The sequence below is a fragment of the Penicillium longicatenatum genome (assembly GCF_028827895.1).
Source record: "Penicillium longicatenatum strain IBT 33135 chromosome Unknown contig_1_segment0_segment0, whole genome shotgun sequence".
Taxonomy (NCBI): Eukaryota; Fungi; Ascomycota; class Eurotiomycetes; order Eurotiales; family Aspergillaceae; genus Penicillium; species Penicillium longicatenatum.
In genome coordinates, this window is record NW_026643119.1 from 3,992,784 (window position 1) to 4,008,956 (window position 16,173).

Genomic DNA, 16,173 nt, shown 5'->3' on the forward strand with positions numbered 1-16,173 from the left:
TGGTTACCTTGTGATGCAGCGGTGGTCCCTAGCGGTGGTTCGCCGCGCTAGGTCGCGCTTCACACCTTGCAGGGCTCGAGCAGAAATATCGCGAATCAAGTAGTGTCATGTACATTGGGCCCCTTTATTTGCCCCTATATCTGAGGATAGAGCGTCTGTTATAAGCCCTAGGCGTTGAAAGAACTTAGGTTTTCTCATAGGCTAAGTAGTATGATAAATTCAAATCTCAATGTCTTCGAGGCACTTCTGAGGGAGGGCTCGCCGCTCCCGAATCGCGAGCCCTAGGGACCACCGCTACGGATCACCATAAATGATTACAACGAAGGAATAACGCGAGTGTCAGGGACTTTGGGTGCGCCCGATTACCTGCACAACCTAAATGCCAATCTGAGAAACGGTCAAGCGAATATTCGAATCTTGTTGGAGGACCTGGCGGCGGCGTTCCAGTTAAAGATGTGTTTTGTCCGGGCCCCGGTGGGTGCGACCAGCCCGCAACATTAGGGTCGGTCCCGGTCGGTAGCGCCCGTGGTTGGGGCCCATTCCCCCCTACAACTCCTTGCTCCCCTCTTCCAGTATTTCTTATCCCAGACCACTCGTTATCACGTGATGATTTTAATAAATGGATTCTTATCTATTTTGTGAGAAATAATTATTTAAATGGATATTGTAGAAGATTACAATAGTACTTACTAAAGAATAAATGAAAATTATCTGTTGTTGACGAAGTTTTCTAGGTCATCATTCACCGGTCCTCTACGTAGAAGGCTTATCGTTAGCTAGTTATCAATGCTTATCAGTGATTAGCTAATACAGCCTCATCTGATTCGATAGTTATTTAGAACTGTCTGCAGCTCGCCTGCAAAAGTACTTGAATTTGACTCTTGTAAAATATAGATGTAAATTATAATTAAGTAACTTTTTCGCTTTATCATCGAAATGAGTCAAATGACTATAAGATTTTTCAATAGTTAAATAGATGGATGGTATACTGCTTAGTCACAAGGTTCATAGAACCATTGCGAGCCAATCAGAAACCACCAATCCATCACAGAATGGTAGACAAAGCGGCAAGCGGCAATGCGCTATCACACTTCTTTGATTACAGATCTCGGGAAAATGTTGACTTATACACCTAAGCATAGCCTGAAATGATGTATCCTAGCCCTCAGTTTTCACCAAGAACAGAGGGGAAGCCAAAATAGCACTCAAGCAACGCTGAGGCGGCGATAGTCATAAACTTTCACTTTTAACGCGCGCTTTGATAAAGGCCATTAATCGCCCGAATGTGCCGGTTTCTAAACGTTTATCACACCGTTATTTCCAGCCATTCATGTACTCATGCCGGAATACATACCTTTGAGCCCCGACACTACTGCGAGAACCCGTCACATGTCGACCCACTTAGTGCCCGACTTCTTTGTTTGTTCGATTCATTGACCCTTGGACACCACTAAACTGAAACATAAATAGCTTATAAAGAAGAAATCAAGCAACTATTAAGCGAGATATATAAATATGCTGACTAAGAGAGGGAAGCTTGGACCAGCTATCGGGGCCCCTTTCATCGTCCTGAACGCCGTCCATCTTTCTTTAAGGATCTTCCTCTCCCGTGCACCAGCAGCCCAGTTGCGTTATTTCCCCCGTTTTCCCGCACTTTGGTCCACCTCTACCCGTGGACCTTATTAAGAATTTTTTGATGTTATTCCCACTTTCGCATCGACTGGCAACCTTTCATTAAATTCATTTAAAGATCTTTTCTCCCCCCCAATCACGCTTTTCCTTTTATTTTTTCCACTTTTTTGTTTATTCTAGTCTACGCTTTGCTTTTTCACCCCGATGTGTCTCTAAAGACACGTTCCTCGTCCTAAACGCCACCATCGCTGGCCTAGCGCGTAGCTGGTGGTAGTGATGCCGTTTGCCGCCACCGCCGAGGGCGCCTTCAGAAAGGTGATGGATGGAATTATCGACCTAACTGGCGATAGTGAGGAAGATTCCGAGGTGAGTTTTCGGTGTTGGCATGTTATGAGGCTTATTCCTACGAGATATATACCCTTCGTTCTCTTTCCCAAAGAGGTTAGCGCGGTGTATATCTACGAAGCACCTTCTTCCCATTCATTCCACATTCTCGGATCTGATTTTGGCCCCAAATCCCCCTTGTCTTATGTCTGGAGATTTGATTGGATCTTTACATCTCCGATACCCGTCCTCGATTTGCATTGCAGCAATCGGGGTAAACTGACCTATCATGCACCATTATCACAAACATATCAATCAATGAGACGGCGACCAAAAAACACTAACCTCCGGCATTTACTACTCCAGGCCAAGGGCAATAACGTGGCGGTCGTGTCTACGTTGACTCACAATCAACTGGGGTCCTCGTCCGGTCCCCACAAGCGCAAGCTTTCAGGCTCTAATATCCCGACCAACTCAATTGAAACCGATGTTGGCACTCATGGCGCGCACGCATTGACAGTGGTTCGGCCAAAGGTGGAGGCCAGCCGATCCACTTCGAGAAAGTCAAGTTTCCGGCCGTCTCAGTCAAAAGAGTCGAATGCACACGCCAAAGCGAGCGCATCGCCGGCGTCGAGCAGGGCAAGCCTGCAACCGTCCATGTCAGAGACAAACGGAAAGGTTGATAGGCCATCCACACCAAACACGGCAAACAGCGCAAAGCCACTGATTGTCATCCCGTCGTCCGCTAAACGGACAAAGGAAATACTCAAGTTCCCTGTCTCCGGCAAAGAAGAGTATAAGGGGGTATCTGAGAAGTACTATCCAATTGCTACCAAGCTGAAACAAAAGGCCCTGAAACGGGCCTATCCCACACGCGAGAAAGTCGATCGGAGCATCATCTCTTTCTACACCTCTTCTGAGTCCGCTCCGTCAATCTCTCAGCCTGACCCGGTAGCCTTCTTGCGGGCTAACCTCGAGAAAAGGCTGCGGGATATCGACGGGCCGCCAGTCACATTTAGCATTAATGATGAAAGACTTGCGATGCTTTCTACCACTTTTGGCTTTGTGAATGACTACATTCTTCTTGACGGCGTGACGCGTGTCCCGGAAGGCTTCCATTATGGATGCAATTGCTCCGGCTCTGGCCCTTGTGATCTTACGACATGTGACTGTCTCTTTGAAGAGGTTGAATCCAACCAAAAGATCTCCACATACCGCCCCCTGGAGAACGGAACGTTTGTCCTCCACCCCGACTTCTTGAAGCGTCGTTCAAAAATCGCCGAGTGCTGTTCGCTGTGCAGTTGCAAGGGCCTCGAAGGCGGCTGTTGGAACACAGTCGTCCAGCGCGGTCGTCAGGTCCGATTCGAGATCTTTGATACAGGACCTCGAGGTTGTGGTACGTAAACCCCTCCCCCCATCTCCTTTATTGCAGATCCCTCTAACCCGCTGACTTTAGGTCTTCGTTCTCCAGACCCCATCATCGCCGGTCAGTTCATCGACCGGTACCTCGGCGAAGTCCTCACGCAAGAGGCCGCTGATGCCCGCGAACTCGTGAATCAAATGGGCCAATCTTACCTCTTTATTCTTGACTGGAAGCAGGAAGAGCAAGACGAGGATGAGGACGAAGACTCAGAGCCTGATCAAAAGTTCTACGTCGTCGATGGTCAGAAATTCGGCTCTCCCACCCGTTTCGTCAATCACTCTTGCAACCCGAATTGCAAGATCATCCCCGTATCCACCACTGAGCCTGGCGATGATAACCTCTACCATCTGGCCTTCTTCGCTCTATGTGATATCCCCCCCGGCACCGAGTTGACCTTCGACTACAATCCCTTCTGGGACGATGAAGATAAAGAGAAGATCGACCCAGATGCCGTTAATTGTCTTTGCGGCGAAGACAACTGCCGTGGCCAGCTATGGCCTAATGCGCGTAAGCAGGGTCCGGGCATGAAGGCCAGCCCTAATGCCAAGGCCACGGCCAAAAAAAGCCTCGGCAAGAATCGGAGTAGATAAGGCTGTGCCTATGCTCTTGGAGATTCTTCTGTTCTGGCATATTCACATAGTATTAATTTCTTGCATTTTGCATCTACGGCGCAATTGACTTGGCAACGAACCTTATGATACCCCTGTCATAATTTTTATGTATATTATGGAGCACGGAAATGGAGATGATTTTATCACTGACAAACCGTGGTTATATGTCTATAACCCACCAAAACCACCAAGAAAAAGAAACGGTCAAAATGGGTATTCCCAACGCCCCCAACTATACACTTAGATCACAAAAAGAAACCGAAACAAGAAACTCCCGCAGACAATCAAGCCAGACCCTCCATCACCTCAAAAATCCCCCCCATAACAAATCGCGGCGACTGCTGTGGCCGCAAGATACTCCCGCGCCGATCCCCCATAGTCGAATTGCCGTTTCCAGCCGCATTCGCGCCCATTCCTATTCCCATAGTCATACCCGTGCCCATATTCACAGTCATAGTCATCTTCTCCCTCTCCATCTCCATCTCAACAGGCCGTGGCTCCATAAGGTCCAATCCCTTCCTCTCAATAGCATCCCCATCGCACCTCGACCGCTCCTCGCTAAGCGCCATATCAACAGCAGACGGACGTCTTCTCACGACCATAAGTGATGAGCGGCCACGGAGTACAGCGCAGGGCAAAATGCTGACTGCGTGGTGGTCAGTAGATACATTTTGGTGCTGATCCTGGCTTTGCGTTGATTGGTGTGGTTGAAACGAGAGGTTGAAAAGGTGGTGTGGTGTAAGGTTGCTTGTTGTTCGCGCTCGTCGGAATGTGGAGTTTGGCGAGCTGGGTGGGGAGGTTGTTCTTGAGCTGGGTGGGCTTGAGGTTTCGCTTGTCGGACGGGTGATTTGAATTGGAGAGAATGGAGTTGGGAATTGGTTCATTTTGTTGATGTTTTTGTTGTTGGTTTTATCTTTGGATTTGGTGATGTGGAATGCGGGTGGAATCAGCGCGGGTGGGTGGACATGTTATGTTGTGAGTGTGAGTAAGTAATAAGTAATAAGTGAAGAAGAATTTAGGATGAGATTTGGGTTATGAAATATCATTGTACTGCAAGGATGAGAAGTAGGGAGTCTGAGACAAATAATATCGGATGCGGTGGCCGCATCCGGATCAATGCTATTGTGCCTGATTGCTGTTTTCGTCTGTTGATCTTCCGAGAACATCGATGCACACACATCTATTAACATATACTTAACATACTTAACAATCATTATGATAAATTTGTATTTCTCCATCCCTGACGTTCCAGCCTCATCCTGATTCCGGCTATACATCCAATAGTCCATAGTTCGGACCCACTTCAGCCACCCGATATTGAAAACGTTTCTATCATGGATGTACACGCCACATTCTATTGGGAATAGGAGATCAATAAAGGAGAAAAAGAACCCATAAAAAAATAAGGAGGTAGAATCTCACGCCGCTGCTATGCAAGATGCTTCCAGGATGCCAGGACTGAGGGTATTGTACAGCAAAAATGGATGCAAAATCAAAACAGGAAACTCCACAATCACGAAACCCAAAGAGAAAAGGAAAAGAGGGGGAAATAAGCACGTAGAAGAATGTTCAGGTAATGATTGAAAAGAAACAGATAGATTCTTCCACCTGTTGGGTTCCTACTCGTCTCTCATAGAGACATCAACATCATGCATTAGGTGGGTGAACCCTTCTCGGTAGATTGGGTAGACCGATTGGAGCGCTCGCTTGATCGTCCCTCACCCGATCGCCGCTGTGTGAAGCTTCGCCGAATACTTTCGCCCCAGGCGGAGTTATCCAGCGAGTTCATCACATCCTGCACACTCATAGCGCTATTCTGTCGGGAATGGTCAGCGCCCGAAGCCGAGTCGCGACGTTCACCAGAGTCGAATGACGCCCGATCGCCATACATATGACGCGGTGTGCGCGACGGACTGATACTGGCCCAGTCCGTCGGGGTGCTAGCACCCGATGATCGTCCGGCCATGGTAGTGTCCAGCCGAGGGAGGTCATGCCGGTGAGCCGTGGGGCTGGATTCGGCGCGGCGATGCAAGGTAGAGGAAGGTGAGAGCATTGGTGCAAAGGCTCCTTCGAGGTCGGGCTGGGTCTGTGGCGTCATCGTGCCGGGGGCGGGTTCCTCGTGCTCTTCGGAATCGTCCACTGGGTCATCGACATAGATCTCCGGTACCGTGAATTGAGGAACGGCGGTCATGCGCGCATTCTTCTTGCGGTCGATAGCCCGGCGGAATTGGCGGGACCAGTAGAGAGTGTCGAAGAAACCAATCACGGTGTTGCGGCGGACGGCTTCTTCCACGCGCTGGAGGCGTGCGCGGCGACGAAGGAATTCCTCTAGGCGTAGACTCTTGCTATCGCTGATGACGTTATAATGGGCGAGAATCATCAGGCACTGGTGGAAGGAGATGCCACGATCGGGGTCTGCCGACACTAGAACTTCTTCGTAGAAGATATTGAGCCGCTGCCGCCGCTCTCGAATCGTATTCACCGGGATGCGATTGAGAATGCGATTGAGTTCTTTCAGATTGACCTCGTCCACGATATCTTCCCCGCGAGATTGCATCATGGGATTCAAGGACTCTTGCGAGCGCGTATGCAGGGATGAATGGAAAGAGATAACCGAGTCCCGCGCGTTGGTTCGACATTGATCTAGAATGGCACCAACAGTGAATTCTCCGTCATAGATCCGCATCGAAAAGATCCCGGAGAGTTCCCCAAGTAACCGGGGGAACTGCTCTTTAGAGATGAAACCGGTCCCATCCGGATCGTACGTCGCCCAGGCATGTTTGAAGCGGCGAATTTCTTCACGACTCACCGCATATAGCCCGCTGCTGCGTTGGTAGACGTATGAGAAACTTTCGAAGATAAGCGAGACAAACAGCGAGACGAAGATGTACATGCTGATGATGTTCCATGCAATAAACAGACTCCGAGCCCAGCCGGCACTGCCGCAGTCATCATCAAGGAAGTCGGAATTATATGTACAGAAAGGGGGTTCCATCGTGGCAAAATCCTCCATGACTTCGTTCCATCCCTCTCCACTGCTGGATCGAAAGAGTAGGATGAGGGATTTGGGAACGTCACGGAAGTTGAGATTATGGGTCCCCTGGCTTCCGAATTTCGTGAGACCGAAGGCTTGGTTCATGGCGATACCGAACACTAAAAATAGCACGAACCAGGTGGCAAGAAGATTGCTGATGACTGGCAGACTAGCTGCGGCAGTCTTGAACAGCTGGTCCAGCTGATTGTTTCGTGGAATGAGAAGTAGAGCAATCGCGACAAGGAACAGTTTGTTCAACTCGAGGACAACTTGTGTCGAATATGCGATATGCAAGATAGTCGTGACCCATGCACCAGGTACAACCAGGAGGGAGTATAGGTCCCATGAACTTCGACTGAAGCGGTGCCACCCAAGGCCCACGAATCGGATGACGACATTTGCTACGTAAACAAACATGAAGATGAAAAACAAGATGGCTGGATGAAATTAGCAAAGACCTCACGTCTGACGAACGTAAAGTTAGAACTTACAACGAGCTAATTCCCACATCTCAGGCTCCGGGTAGAACTCCAGCACCAAAAGAACCAAATGTATACAGAGGGTGAAAGTCACGAAACGTGCCCATCTACCGTGTTTCTTGACTGCGATTCGGTAACACCATTGCTGCCAATGTGCACTCTTTTCATTAAGAGACCGTTTGGACGGCGAAATCTGCCGAAGAAGTTTTCGCAATTCCAACCAGGATCGTTGTTCAGCAGTCAAGAAGGCAACCCCAGTCTGTTCTGTGTAGTTGCGCATGAAGACAGATACAAACAGCGTCAAGACAAACACGGCTCCAAGCAAGTTGAAGACGACAAAGAAGAAGCCATTAGCGGGAGCAACGTTATCCTGCGGCTGTAGACCAGGCCCGACAATGCTCATCACACTGTCCTGGACATCGATCCAACCTTCCTGGGACACAATTTGGAAGAGAATGAAAAGAGAGTCCCCAAAATTGTCAAAGTCGTAATAGGTGTTAGTCACGGTTCGGGGACCAATGACATCCCAATTGTAGGGCGAGCTATAATACTCATTGACACAATAAGTCAGGTTGCCCGAGAAGTCGCCATCGTTGCAGGACAACAACTGTCCATTGAACAAGTTGACGGCATAAATGGCGAAGGGGATTAAGAAACTCAAGGAAACCGCCGCCGCGGCAATGATCTTCATTCCTCCTAAAATGATGACAGAGTGGAAAGTGTCCTTCGCACTGTCACTGACATTCAGCAAACGCAGAGCCCTCAATGCTTTGAAAGCACCGATAGGTCTGGAGATACTGAAGTCCTTATAGAGGGAGCTGCCAACGTTGACCCACAGAGTGACCAGCACAATTCCATCGATGAAACCCCAAGAGCTGCGGAAGTATGCATTGGGTGTCCAGAAGAAGCCGTCGGCTATCACCTTGATGGTTGCCTCAATGGTGAAGATGACTGCAAATCCCATATCAGTGTAAACAAACCAGTTGCGGTCGGTTCGGAAATATTGCCTCTGATACAATGGAGTCGTGATGCATGCAAGAACGACCATAGCCACAATTGCAGCATAAATGATAGCTGAGAACGTAAACCACACTGGCTTATATGGATCCACGCCTTCAACCCGTTGGTTACCACGGCCAGGCCCAACGATCCGCTGACACAGCTTTCGGATTGGGTGGTGCGGCCCAAACATGTAAAGCGATTTGTTATACTTTGGATGTTTGATGAGATACTCTCGCTGTGCTCGTTTCCTCGCCTCAGCCGCTGACACCACTTCTCTGGCCATGGTTCTAGGATCTAATTCTTCGTAGGCCCGTGAAAACTTGAGCTTGGAGTAGAATGGGTTTGGTTCCCGGCCCATGATGAGAGCATTTGCCTTGGCCAAGGCCTGTGAAAAGAATCCAGGGTCAGTAGTCTCTGCAGCCGCACTATCCGGAATCGCCTCTTCTCCGTGTCGGTTCTCCTCCTCCTCCAGCCCCCTCCCCCCTTTCTTCATCAAGGAATTCACGGACAACAGCATCCTTCAGCAACATCTCCAAAGCAGCAGGTCCATGATCAAGTGGGTCCTTGTAGCGACCCGAATCACGGCCCAGGCGAAGGATCTTTGAAAGTGCAAGGTTTCCTTGAGTAGCTTGGCCGATGTGCTTCTGTTCCAGAAATGCGCGAACCTGTTGAAGACGCTTCTCATCCTCTGATACATCGAAGCTCTCTTGAATGACCGCAATGAACATATTCAAGATGATAAAATTTGCCACAATGAACCACAAGATAACAAACGAGGCGGAAATCCATGCGGTATTGAAGCTAGTTGTATATGCGGTGACATTATACAAAATGTCTGTCCAGTTTTCGCTTGACAAGATCTGGTACATACCCAGGAATGAGTTGTAGATATCGGCGAACGTGATGCTGATGGAACTTCCCGTTGGGTCCTCGGAAGGAATCTGGCTGCGAAAGAGTTGGGTTGCAAAGATAGAAGCGAGAAAAGTCATCAAGAAAAGAAAGAATATCAGGTTGAGCAAACCAACGGTGTTTCGGAAGACAACCATGATGAGCTTCCTGGTAACGGGGATTGCTAGCACAACTCGGTAGACCCGAAGAATTTGAAAGAGAGTGAGAACGGTGTAAGGACGCCCTGAATTTTTTATAGGAGGTATCTGAATGACGCAAGTGACGACAACCAGAAGAAGGTCAAACCAATTCCGGCGCCTCCGATGGAAGACACGCCAATCCGAAGCAAATCGAGCAAGAATTTCAAGGAGAAAGATGAGCGTGACCACCAACTCTGTATTTGAAATGAAGCGAGCTCGTTCTTCTCCCATGGTCGAACTTGTCAATGCTTGGATGATAAGATCATAGACAATGATGAGAACCCAAAAGTATTCAGTTTTGTCGTAAAATCGTTTTAGCGTGCTTACTTTTCGAGTCGTGGTTTCATCGTTTTCAACGTTGTCGATTTTTTGGACCGCAAAAGCACTGCGTTTACTTTCCTCTCGGATGACTTGGAAAGAATGGGTGATGACTGCAACGAGCAAGTTCACCAACCATAAACTCAGAATGACGAGACCAAAGGCAAAGAACAGCGCTGCTGCAAGATAATCGCTGTCGGTGGTGTAGTAAAGCAAATCAGTGAACGTATTGGAACTCATGATGACAAAAACCGCCTCCAGTGACTGAAAGATGTTGTCAAAACTTAATGTTCCATTGTAGGGATTCGTGCCTTCAACGCAGAGGGAACCCATGGGGCACATATAGCCCTTGGCGGTAGAACTGGCGAGACGATTACCAGAGGCCTCTAGCCAAGGCATACGCTCGCCTGTTGTGCTGTTGAGATACCCGCCACAAAATTGAATTGTGCCGTACGGGTCATTCGAGGTGAAATTTGCTTTGCCCTCAGGATCAACCCAAACACAAGTCCTCCGAAGACTGGATTTGAAACTCTGTATGCCGACAATGGCGAACAGAAGCCAGAAGAACCCAATGAGAAATGCAACATGCACAAGAAGAGGCGCAGCCCGTTTAAGACTTCGAAGAATTACAGAGGTACCATTGGTGAGGAGAAGGAGACGCAAAATTCGAAGACAACTCAGCATGCGAAAGATATAAAGCTGACGGGCTGCTTCCAGGCCCTGTAGTGAAAGAAAGAAGGAGACCCAATAGGCGACAACTGCCACAAAGTCCAGTCGGTTGAAAGAGTGACGAAGGAATGCACGGTGGGCGAGTCGGACGCGGCGTTTCTGAAGAGGGTCGTCATAGGTTTCAGCATCCAGTGCGTTCATCCCAGTGAACGTCCGCAAAATTGAGGCTTGAGGTTCGGCTTGTAAGAACGAAACTTTTTTCTTGGTTGTCTGCCGATGAGGAGTAATGAGGTTCTTGCCCTTCTCTGCTATCGCTTTCCTGACTCCCAAATTTCGGTTTAAAGTGCTATACTCCCTCGGGTTGAATATGAAACCAGAGACCAATATCTTAGCCCCGATCTCAAGGGTATAGATGACGAAAATGGCAAAAAAGACATAATCTAACGGGGTGTTGCCCCATCGCACCGCCAAAGGTCGGTTGAATACTGATCGTGAGGACTCCACGATCAGCAATATAGTCTGAATGACTATGAATACCAGAATGAAAGGTTCCATGTACGGATGTACAAGGATATCGCAAAGCCAGAGTCGAAGGGGGTTGTTCGGCCCCAGGATGCCCAGCGACCTGCCTCGGAAAGGATTGTTTCGGTGTTTCCACATCGTGTTCGACGCCCGATTCTCTCTCGGCGGTAGTCCAGAGGTGGTATCATGGGCGAAATCCGTCATTGCAGGGAGGACTGGGGGCCCTTCCAGCCTTGAATTTTTATTGGACTCTTCCCGCTCAATTGACTGTTGCACAACTTCTGGTTCATTACTTAAATTGACCACTCGCTGTGACATAGATTTCACCATCGAACTGGCCCGCTGCAGCGCCCCACCAGAGGCCGATGGGGATAGAGACCGAGACCGAGCGCTACTGCCGCGACGTCGGCTCAATCCGTCCTCCACATGGGGGAGGTCATCACCCAAACGTGACCCATCACCGGAGTACATAGAGTGGCCGCCAACATCACTGCTTGGCCGGCCTTCGGATACAGGGGCGCCACTAATCGGTTGGAGAAAACGAGGATCAGTCAAGCGTGCAGTGTCATTTTCGGCTTCGTCTCGGGGCGCGTAATCGTCAAGTTCGTGAGAGTGATAATTATCCAAGGGCACGTTATCGAGGTCGGAGGCACCATCGTTAAATCCATGCCTAGCTGAAGGGTCCGATAATGATAGCCGCGGCGCGTCAAATGTGATGCCGAATGACATGGCCTGTGCGAGGGCACCTAAATCATTCTCTTCGTCCGCGTGTGAATCTTCGAATGGATTCCTGCTTGCACTTCCCAAGTCGACCGGCGACTCCTCTGCAACGCTCTGGTATTGCTTGCGTGACCCTCTCCCCATTAATGATCGTCGTGAAAAGACACCGCCCCCCACACTACTGGCGCGGCCTCTGCTATGGCCATCTGCGGGGACATTGATCTCAGATCGAGACAGATCCTGGAGCGGGATCTGGTTGGAGCTATCATTCTCGCCAGGGCTTCGACTATTCGACGCCATCGTCAGGCAAGGGTATAGATTATCGAACTGTAGACATCGCAGGCTGTACGTGGCCGAACTGCGCTAGGTTGAGAGGGGAAGTCGTCAGGGGACTCGAGGGGTATGGGGTAGTAGGTAGGAAGCAATCAATGAAAGTTCAGTTCACACCAGCGACTTGGCCCGGAGCATTGCTAGAGCCAAGAGTTGAATTGGGGCCAAGCTGGTGGTTTAGCTGAACAAGTGTTTAGACCAAAAAAGTTGCCGGTCGCAAACCCACTAAACGGGAACAGCGCCAAAACACTTCATGGTGATTGGCTGGTTTGCAGATTACAACGTTTCCGTGGCTGAGGAATCGGCGTTGCACCGCCCGATTGTCTCATAGTTCCAGTTACAGATATTAATTAATTGTAGGATCCATGGGTTTGTATTACCGTACCTACATAGCGAACCTACACAGCCCTATGAGAAAGTACCTGCATTCAAGAGTTTCCTCACAATTAACATGACATTGCCGGGGTCCTCCGGGAGATTACGCTTTCCCCCCCTTACGGCTCGCGCTATCTAAGGTGATTACGAGGCCTTAGTCAAGAATTAGAAAAAAAAATTGGTGCCTGGTGGGGTTTCCTTGCTACCAAAAATAGTATATGGTTTCAAACGTTTTCTTGCTTAAACGAGATGTGTCAGAGCATATTCATATCAATCCGTCTCCATCTGCGATTCATCCTTCTTGACATGTTGCCGAACGCCATCTAGAAACGCCTCCACTGCATCACCCCCACCTAGGGGTACACCGCCTCGACGCATGAACCCTCCATTGGCCACTGGAATCTGCAGGGCTTCACTGATACTAGGCAGTCCACCATCACGGAGAGCCACGGTAAGGCTAGCTAAGCTCTGCGTAAACTGGGGGGGATCGTAGCACTTTGCGGAGAATGTCTTTTTTCTGAGTGAGGTCAAGGGAAAGAAGAGCCGCCTGGGCCAACTCGGGGTCCGTGTCCGCTTCCGAGGCCTCGGCATTGCCCTGGGCCAGCAGAAGCAGTGCAGGCGGCAAGAAGCTGAGAAGGTGGTCGGCAGTAGATTCATCGGCGGTTTCAATAAATGGCAGGGTGGTGGGAGGTGGCAATAGGTCCTGGAGAGTTGTAGAAGGTCGTTCGGGGTCCTGGGATTGAGACTGGCGCTGGCCACCCAGAGACCGCAAGAAGTCCTGGACAACCAAAGATGGATCGGAATCGTTTGCTCTGAAAGTGAAAAATTAAACATGTCAGACTTTCATAAGCTCTAATTGCGATGGGTAGAGATATGTACCTACGCTCGTCCACCATCGGCACCACCCTCACGCGACTCCTGGCCCTCCTCGCGAATATCCCCTCCAGTCGCGTCTGCACCAGCTCCACCACTGCCTGCACCGTGATGGGCCGCATCGTTGTCTGTTCCCTCCACATCCTCCATGGTCTCGTCGTCATCGCCGCCAGATGGTCGTTGGGGTAGGTTAGCGATCTCTTGTTCCACATCCACCTCTTCGCCCTGCAAAAGAGTATCGACAATCTCTCCAAGCTTCAAATCGCGGGGGCTGAACCAGCTGGCGTCACCACCTTCGTGCTGCGACTGGGATTGCATCCAGAATAGGTACCGCTGGGAGCTAGACGAGAACTTCAAGACGAACACTCGGCCATTTGTAACATCCTTTCTGTAGGGAGTAAAGCTTCCGTCTGAAGGAATCATCACCAAGTCAACTTCGGGCTCGTCAATGGGCGAGCTGCGGGGCCGCCAGCAGAAGTGCACCAGGTCATCTTCGGAATAGAGGTAGATATAGCCGGGGGTGGGCTTGGGTTTCACAGTAGCAGGGGTTGTGGAGCTCTAAAATTCAAAGGTAAGCTTTGTCATGATAGATTTAAATCATTTAGGTCATGGCGTAAGGTCTAATTGATGAGGTCCAGAGCACGTACATCCAGGTCGCAGATACCTGCTTTGAAGGTGATGATGGGAGCCATCGACATAATGGAAGTGTCGCTATGCAAACCAGGAATTGTGAAAGATTGGTCTGTTAGATGAGTTCCACACCAGGTGGATGAAAGGTGGTCTTTGGAAGGAAGTGTGAAGGTCTAGTGAAGCTTCAGGATACGTCAGTTCATGTTTGTGGTTGAGCAGCTGACTTGCGCCGAGTGGGCGTGTGGGCTGCCGTTGTCACCGCCTTGATTATGAGGCAATAAGGCATAAGTTGTTATCAGCTCTTATCAGCCTGATCAGGAAGTCACGTCATGATTTAGATAGTGATCTGTTAGATTATAGTCCTGGGTATCAAACGATACGATAAACTCATAAGAAATGTGATTACTTCTACTAAGAGCCTTCACAGCCAGAGGCTAGTTTCAGAGCGATTACAGTGCACCTGTATACTACCTTCTAGGTTCGGGGTTTGGGCAAAATACCGTGAATGCCCGTAGAAACCCGGCTCCGCCTAAACCTTGTATATATATATTACGCACCGGTGCCCATCCGAGATGATCGTATCCGTTTATTTAGGACATTTACACCATCTCCCACGTTCAAAAACCTATGGCTCTCAAAATCCTCATATGCGGTGGAGGCTGTGCTGGTCCAGCACTAGCGTTCTGGCTCGCCCGCGGCGGTCATCAAGTGGTCGTGGTAGAACGCTTTCCAGCCTTAAGAGCCACGGGTGCTCAAATAGACCTACGAGAGCAAGGCATTGAAATCGCCAAGCGGATGGGTATCATAGACGCCATACGCAGCAAGCTAGTCGACGAAGACGGCGTGGCCTTTGTGGATTCCGAAGGGAAGGTCCACGCAACCTTCATGGCCAACAAGACCGGCAAGGGTGCACAGTCCCTGACATCAGAATATGAGATCATGCGCGGTGACCTCGTTCGTATCTTATACGATGCTACAAAAGACAACGTGAAATACATTTTCGGCCAGACGGTTGAACGATTCGAACAAGATGAGAAAGAAGTAATCGCTTATTTCTCTGATGGATCATATGATACATTCGACATCCTCGTTGGTGCAGATGGACAAGGATCTCGCATTCGCAAAGCGATTATGCCTCCGGGTTCAATTCCATACCTCAAATTTGGTGTTCACATGGCCTACTGGTTCATTCCCCGTGCTGAGGGAGACAACAATATCCGCAGAACCTATAACTGCTCAGGTGGTCGAATGATCATGCGCCGAACGCATAATCCGACCGAGAGCCAAGTCTACTTTACACTCAGGGATTCAGCTCCAGAGGTCTCAAATATTCATAGAGCGTCTGTTGAACAGCAAAAAGAGTTCTGGACTCAGCGATTTCACGGCGCTGGATGGCAGACTGATCGATTTCTAGAAGGCATGAAAACCACCCAGAACTGGTACTGTCAGGAAGTCGTTCAAGTTCGAACCAATACATGGTCCAAGGGCCGTGTGGTGCTGCTTGGGGATGCCGCTCACTGTCCCTCACCGTTTAGTGGGATGGGAACTAGTGCTTCTCTGGTGGGTGCCTATGTTTTGGCCGGTGAGATCTGCCGAAGCCCTAGTAATCTTTCGCAAGCACTCTTCGAGTATGACAAGACATTGCGTCCATTCGTGGACGAGATTCAGAAAATAAGCCCTCGCCTTCTGGGATATAGTTTACCTGAATCAGAATGGGGAGTTGCACTTATACGTGTCATTGCGTGGTTAATTTGTTTCCTTCATATACCCCAGCTTGTTGCAAGGTATTCCAATGAAAACCGGGGTGGGTGGCTTGTTCCAGATTATCCGGAGCTTCAGTGGGATGAAGCAACGGCATAGATCGATTTGTGATAGTGTTGTATTTTAGCATGGTCAGTGTCAGGCGAAGTGAGTTGACGAAAGAGCATATTTGATATTCCACTCTTCACAATTCCCACATCAGAACAAAGCACTCGTACCTGTCGACCGCGAGTAGTGGATCTCTCACATCGATATTAGGGCAGTCGTAGCCCCACTAAAACCTTGGAAGCCGAGACCCGCTTCTACCGATCACGTGTGCCTGGCGGTAGATGACTCATCACGCTCCCCCAAATGCTACTCGGCTAACCCTGCATCACGTGAG

General features: G+C 49.5%; 5 protein-coding genes across 5 annotated transcripts; 2 read left to right on the forward strand and 3 right to left on the reverse strand.

The window, feature by feature from the left end:
- Positions 1–1,908: 1,908 nt before the first annotated feature.
- On the forward strand, positions 1,909–3,969 carry clrD (uncharacterized protein; the record flags this gene model as incomplete). Its single annotated transcript, XM_057112690.1, has 3 exons — positions 1,909–1,998; positions 2,323–3,352; positions 3,413–3,969. The coding sequence occupies 3 exons, from the start codon at positions 1,909–1,911 to the stop codon at positions 3,967–3,969; spliced, it is 1,677 nt and encodes a 558-aa protein (XP_056977427.1).
- Positions 3,970–4,274: 305 nt separating this feature from the next.
- N7484_002271 (uncharacterized protein) lies at positions 4,275–4,874 on the reverse strand (the record flags this gene model as incomplete). The annotated part of the gene is made up of 1 exon (XM_057112691.1): positions 4,275–4,874. The coding sequence occupies one exon, from the start codon at positions 4,872–4,874 to the stop codon at positions 4,275–4,277; it is 600 nt and encodes a 199-aa protein (XP_056977428.1).
- A 770-nt stretch (positions 4,875–5,644) lies between these two features.
- cch1 (calcium channel protein CCH1) lies at positions 5,645–12,122 on the reverse strand (the record flags this gene model as incomplete). The annotated part of the gene is made up of 3 exons (XM_057112692.1): positions 5,645–7,461; positions 7,516–8,946; positions 9,011–12,122. 3 exons carry the CDS (start codon positions 12,120–12,122, stop codon positions 5,645–5,647), a joined length of 6,360 nt encoding a protein of 2,119 aa, XP_056977429.1.
- Positions 12,123–12,984: 862 nt separating this feature from the next.
- N7484_002273 (uncharacterized protein) lies at positions 12,985–14,098 on the reverse strand (the record flags this gene model as incomplete). Its single annotated transcript, XM_057112693.1, has 3 exons — positions 12,985–13,339; positions 13,411–13,958; positions 14,048–14,098. The coding sequence occupies 3 exons, from the start codon at positions 14,096–14,098 to the stop codon at positions 12,985–12,987; spliced, it is 954 nt and encodes a 317-aa protein (XP_056977430.1).
- Positions 14,099–14,657: 559 nt separating this feature from the next.
- On the forward strand, positions 14,658–15,890 carry N7484_002274 (uncharacterized protein; the record flags this gene model as incomplete). The annotated part of the gene is made up of 1 exon (XM_057112694.1): positions 14,658–15,890. The coding sequence occupies one exon, from the start codon at positions 14,658–14,660 to the stop codon at positions 15,888–15,890; it is 1,233 nt and encodes a 410-aa protein (XP_056977431.1).
- Positions 15,891–16,173: the final 283 nt, after the last annotated feature.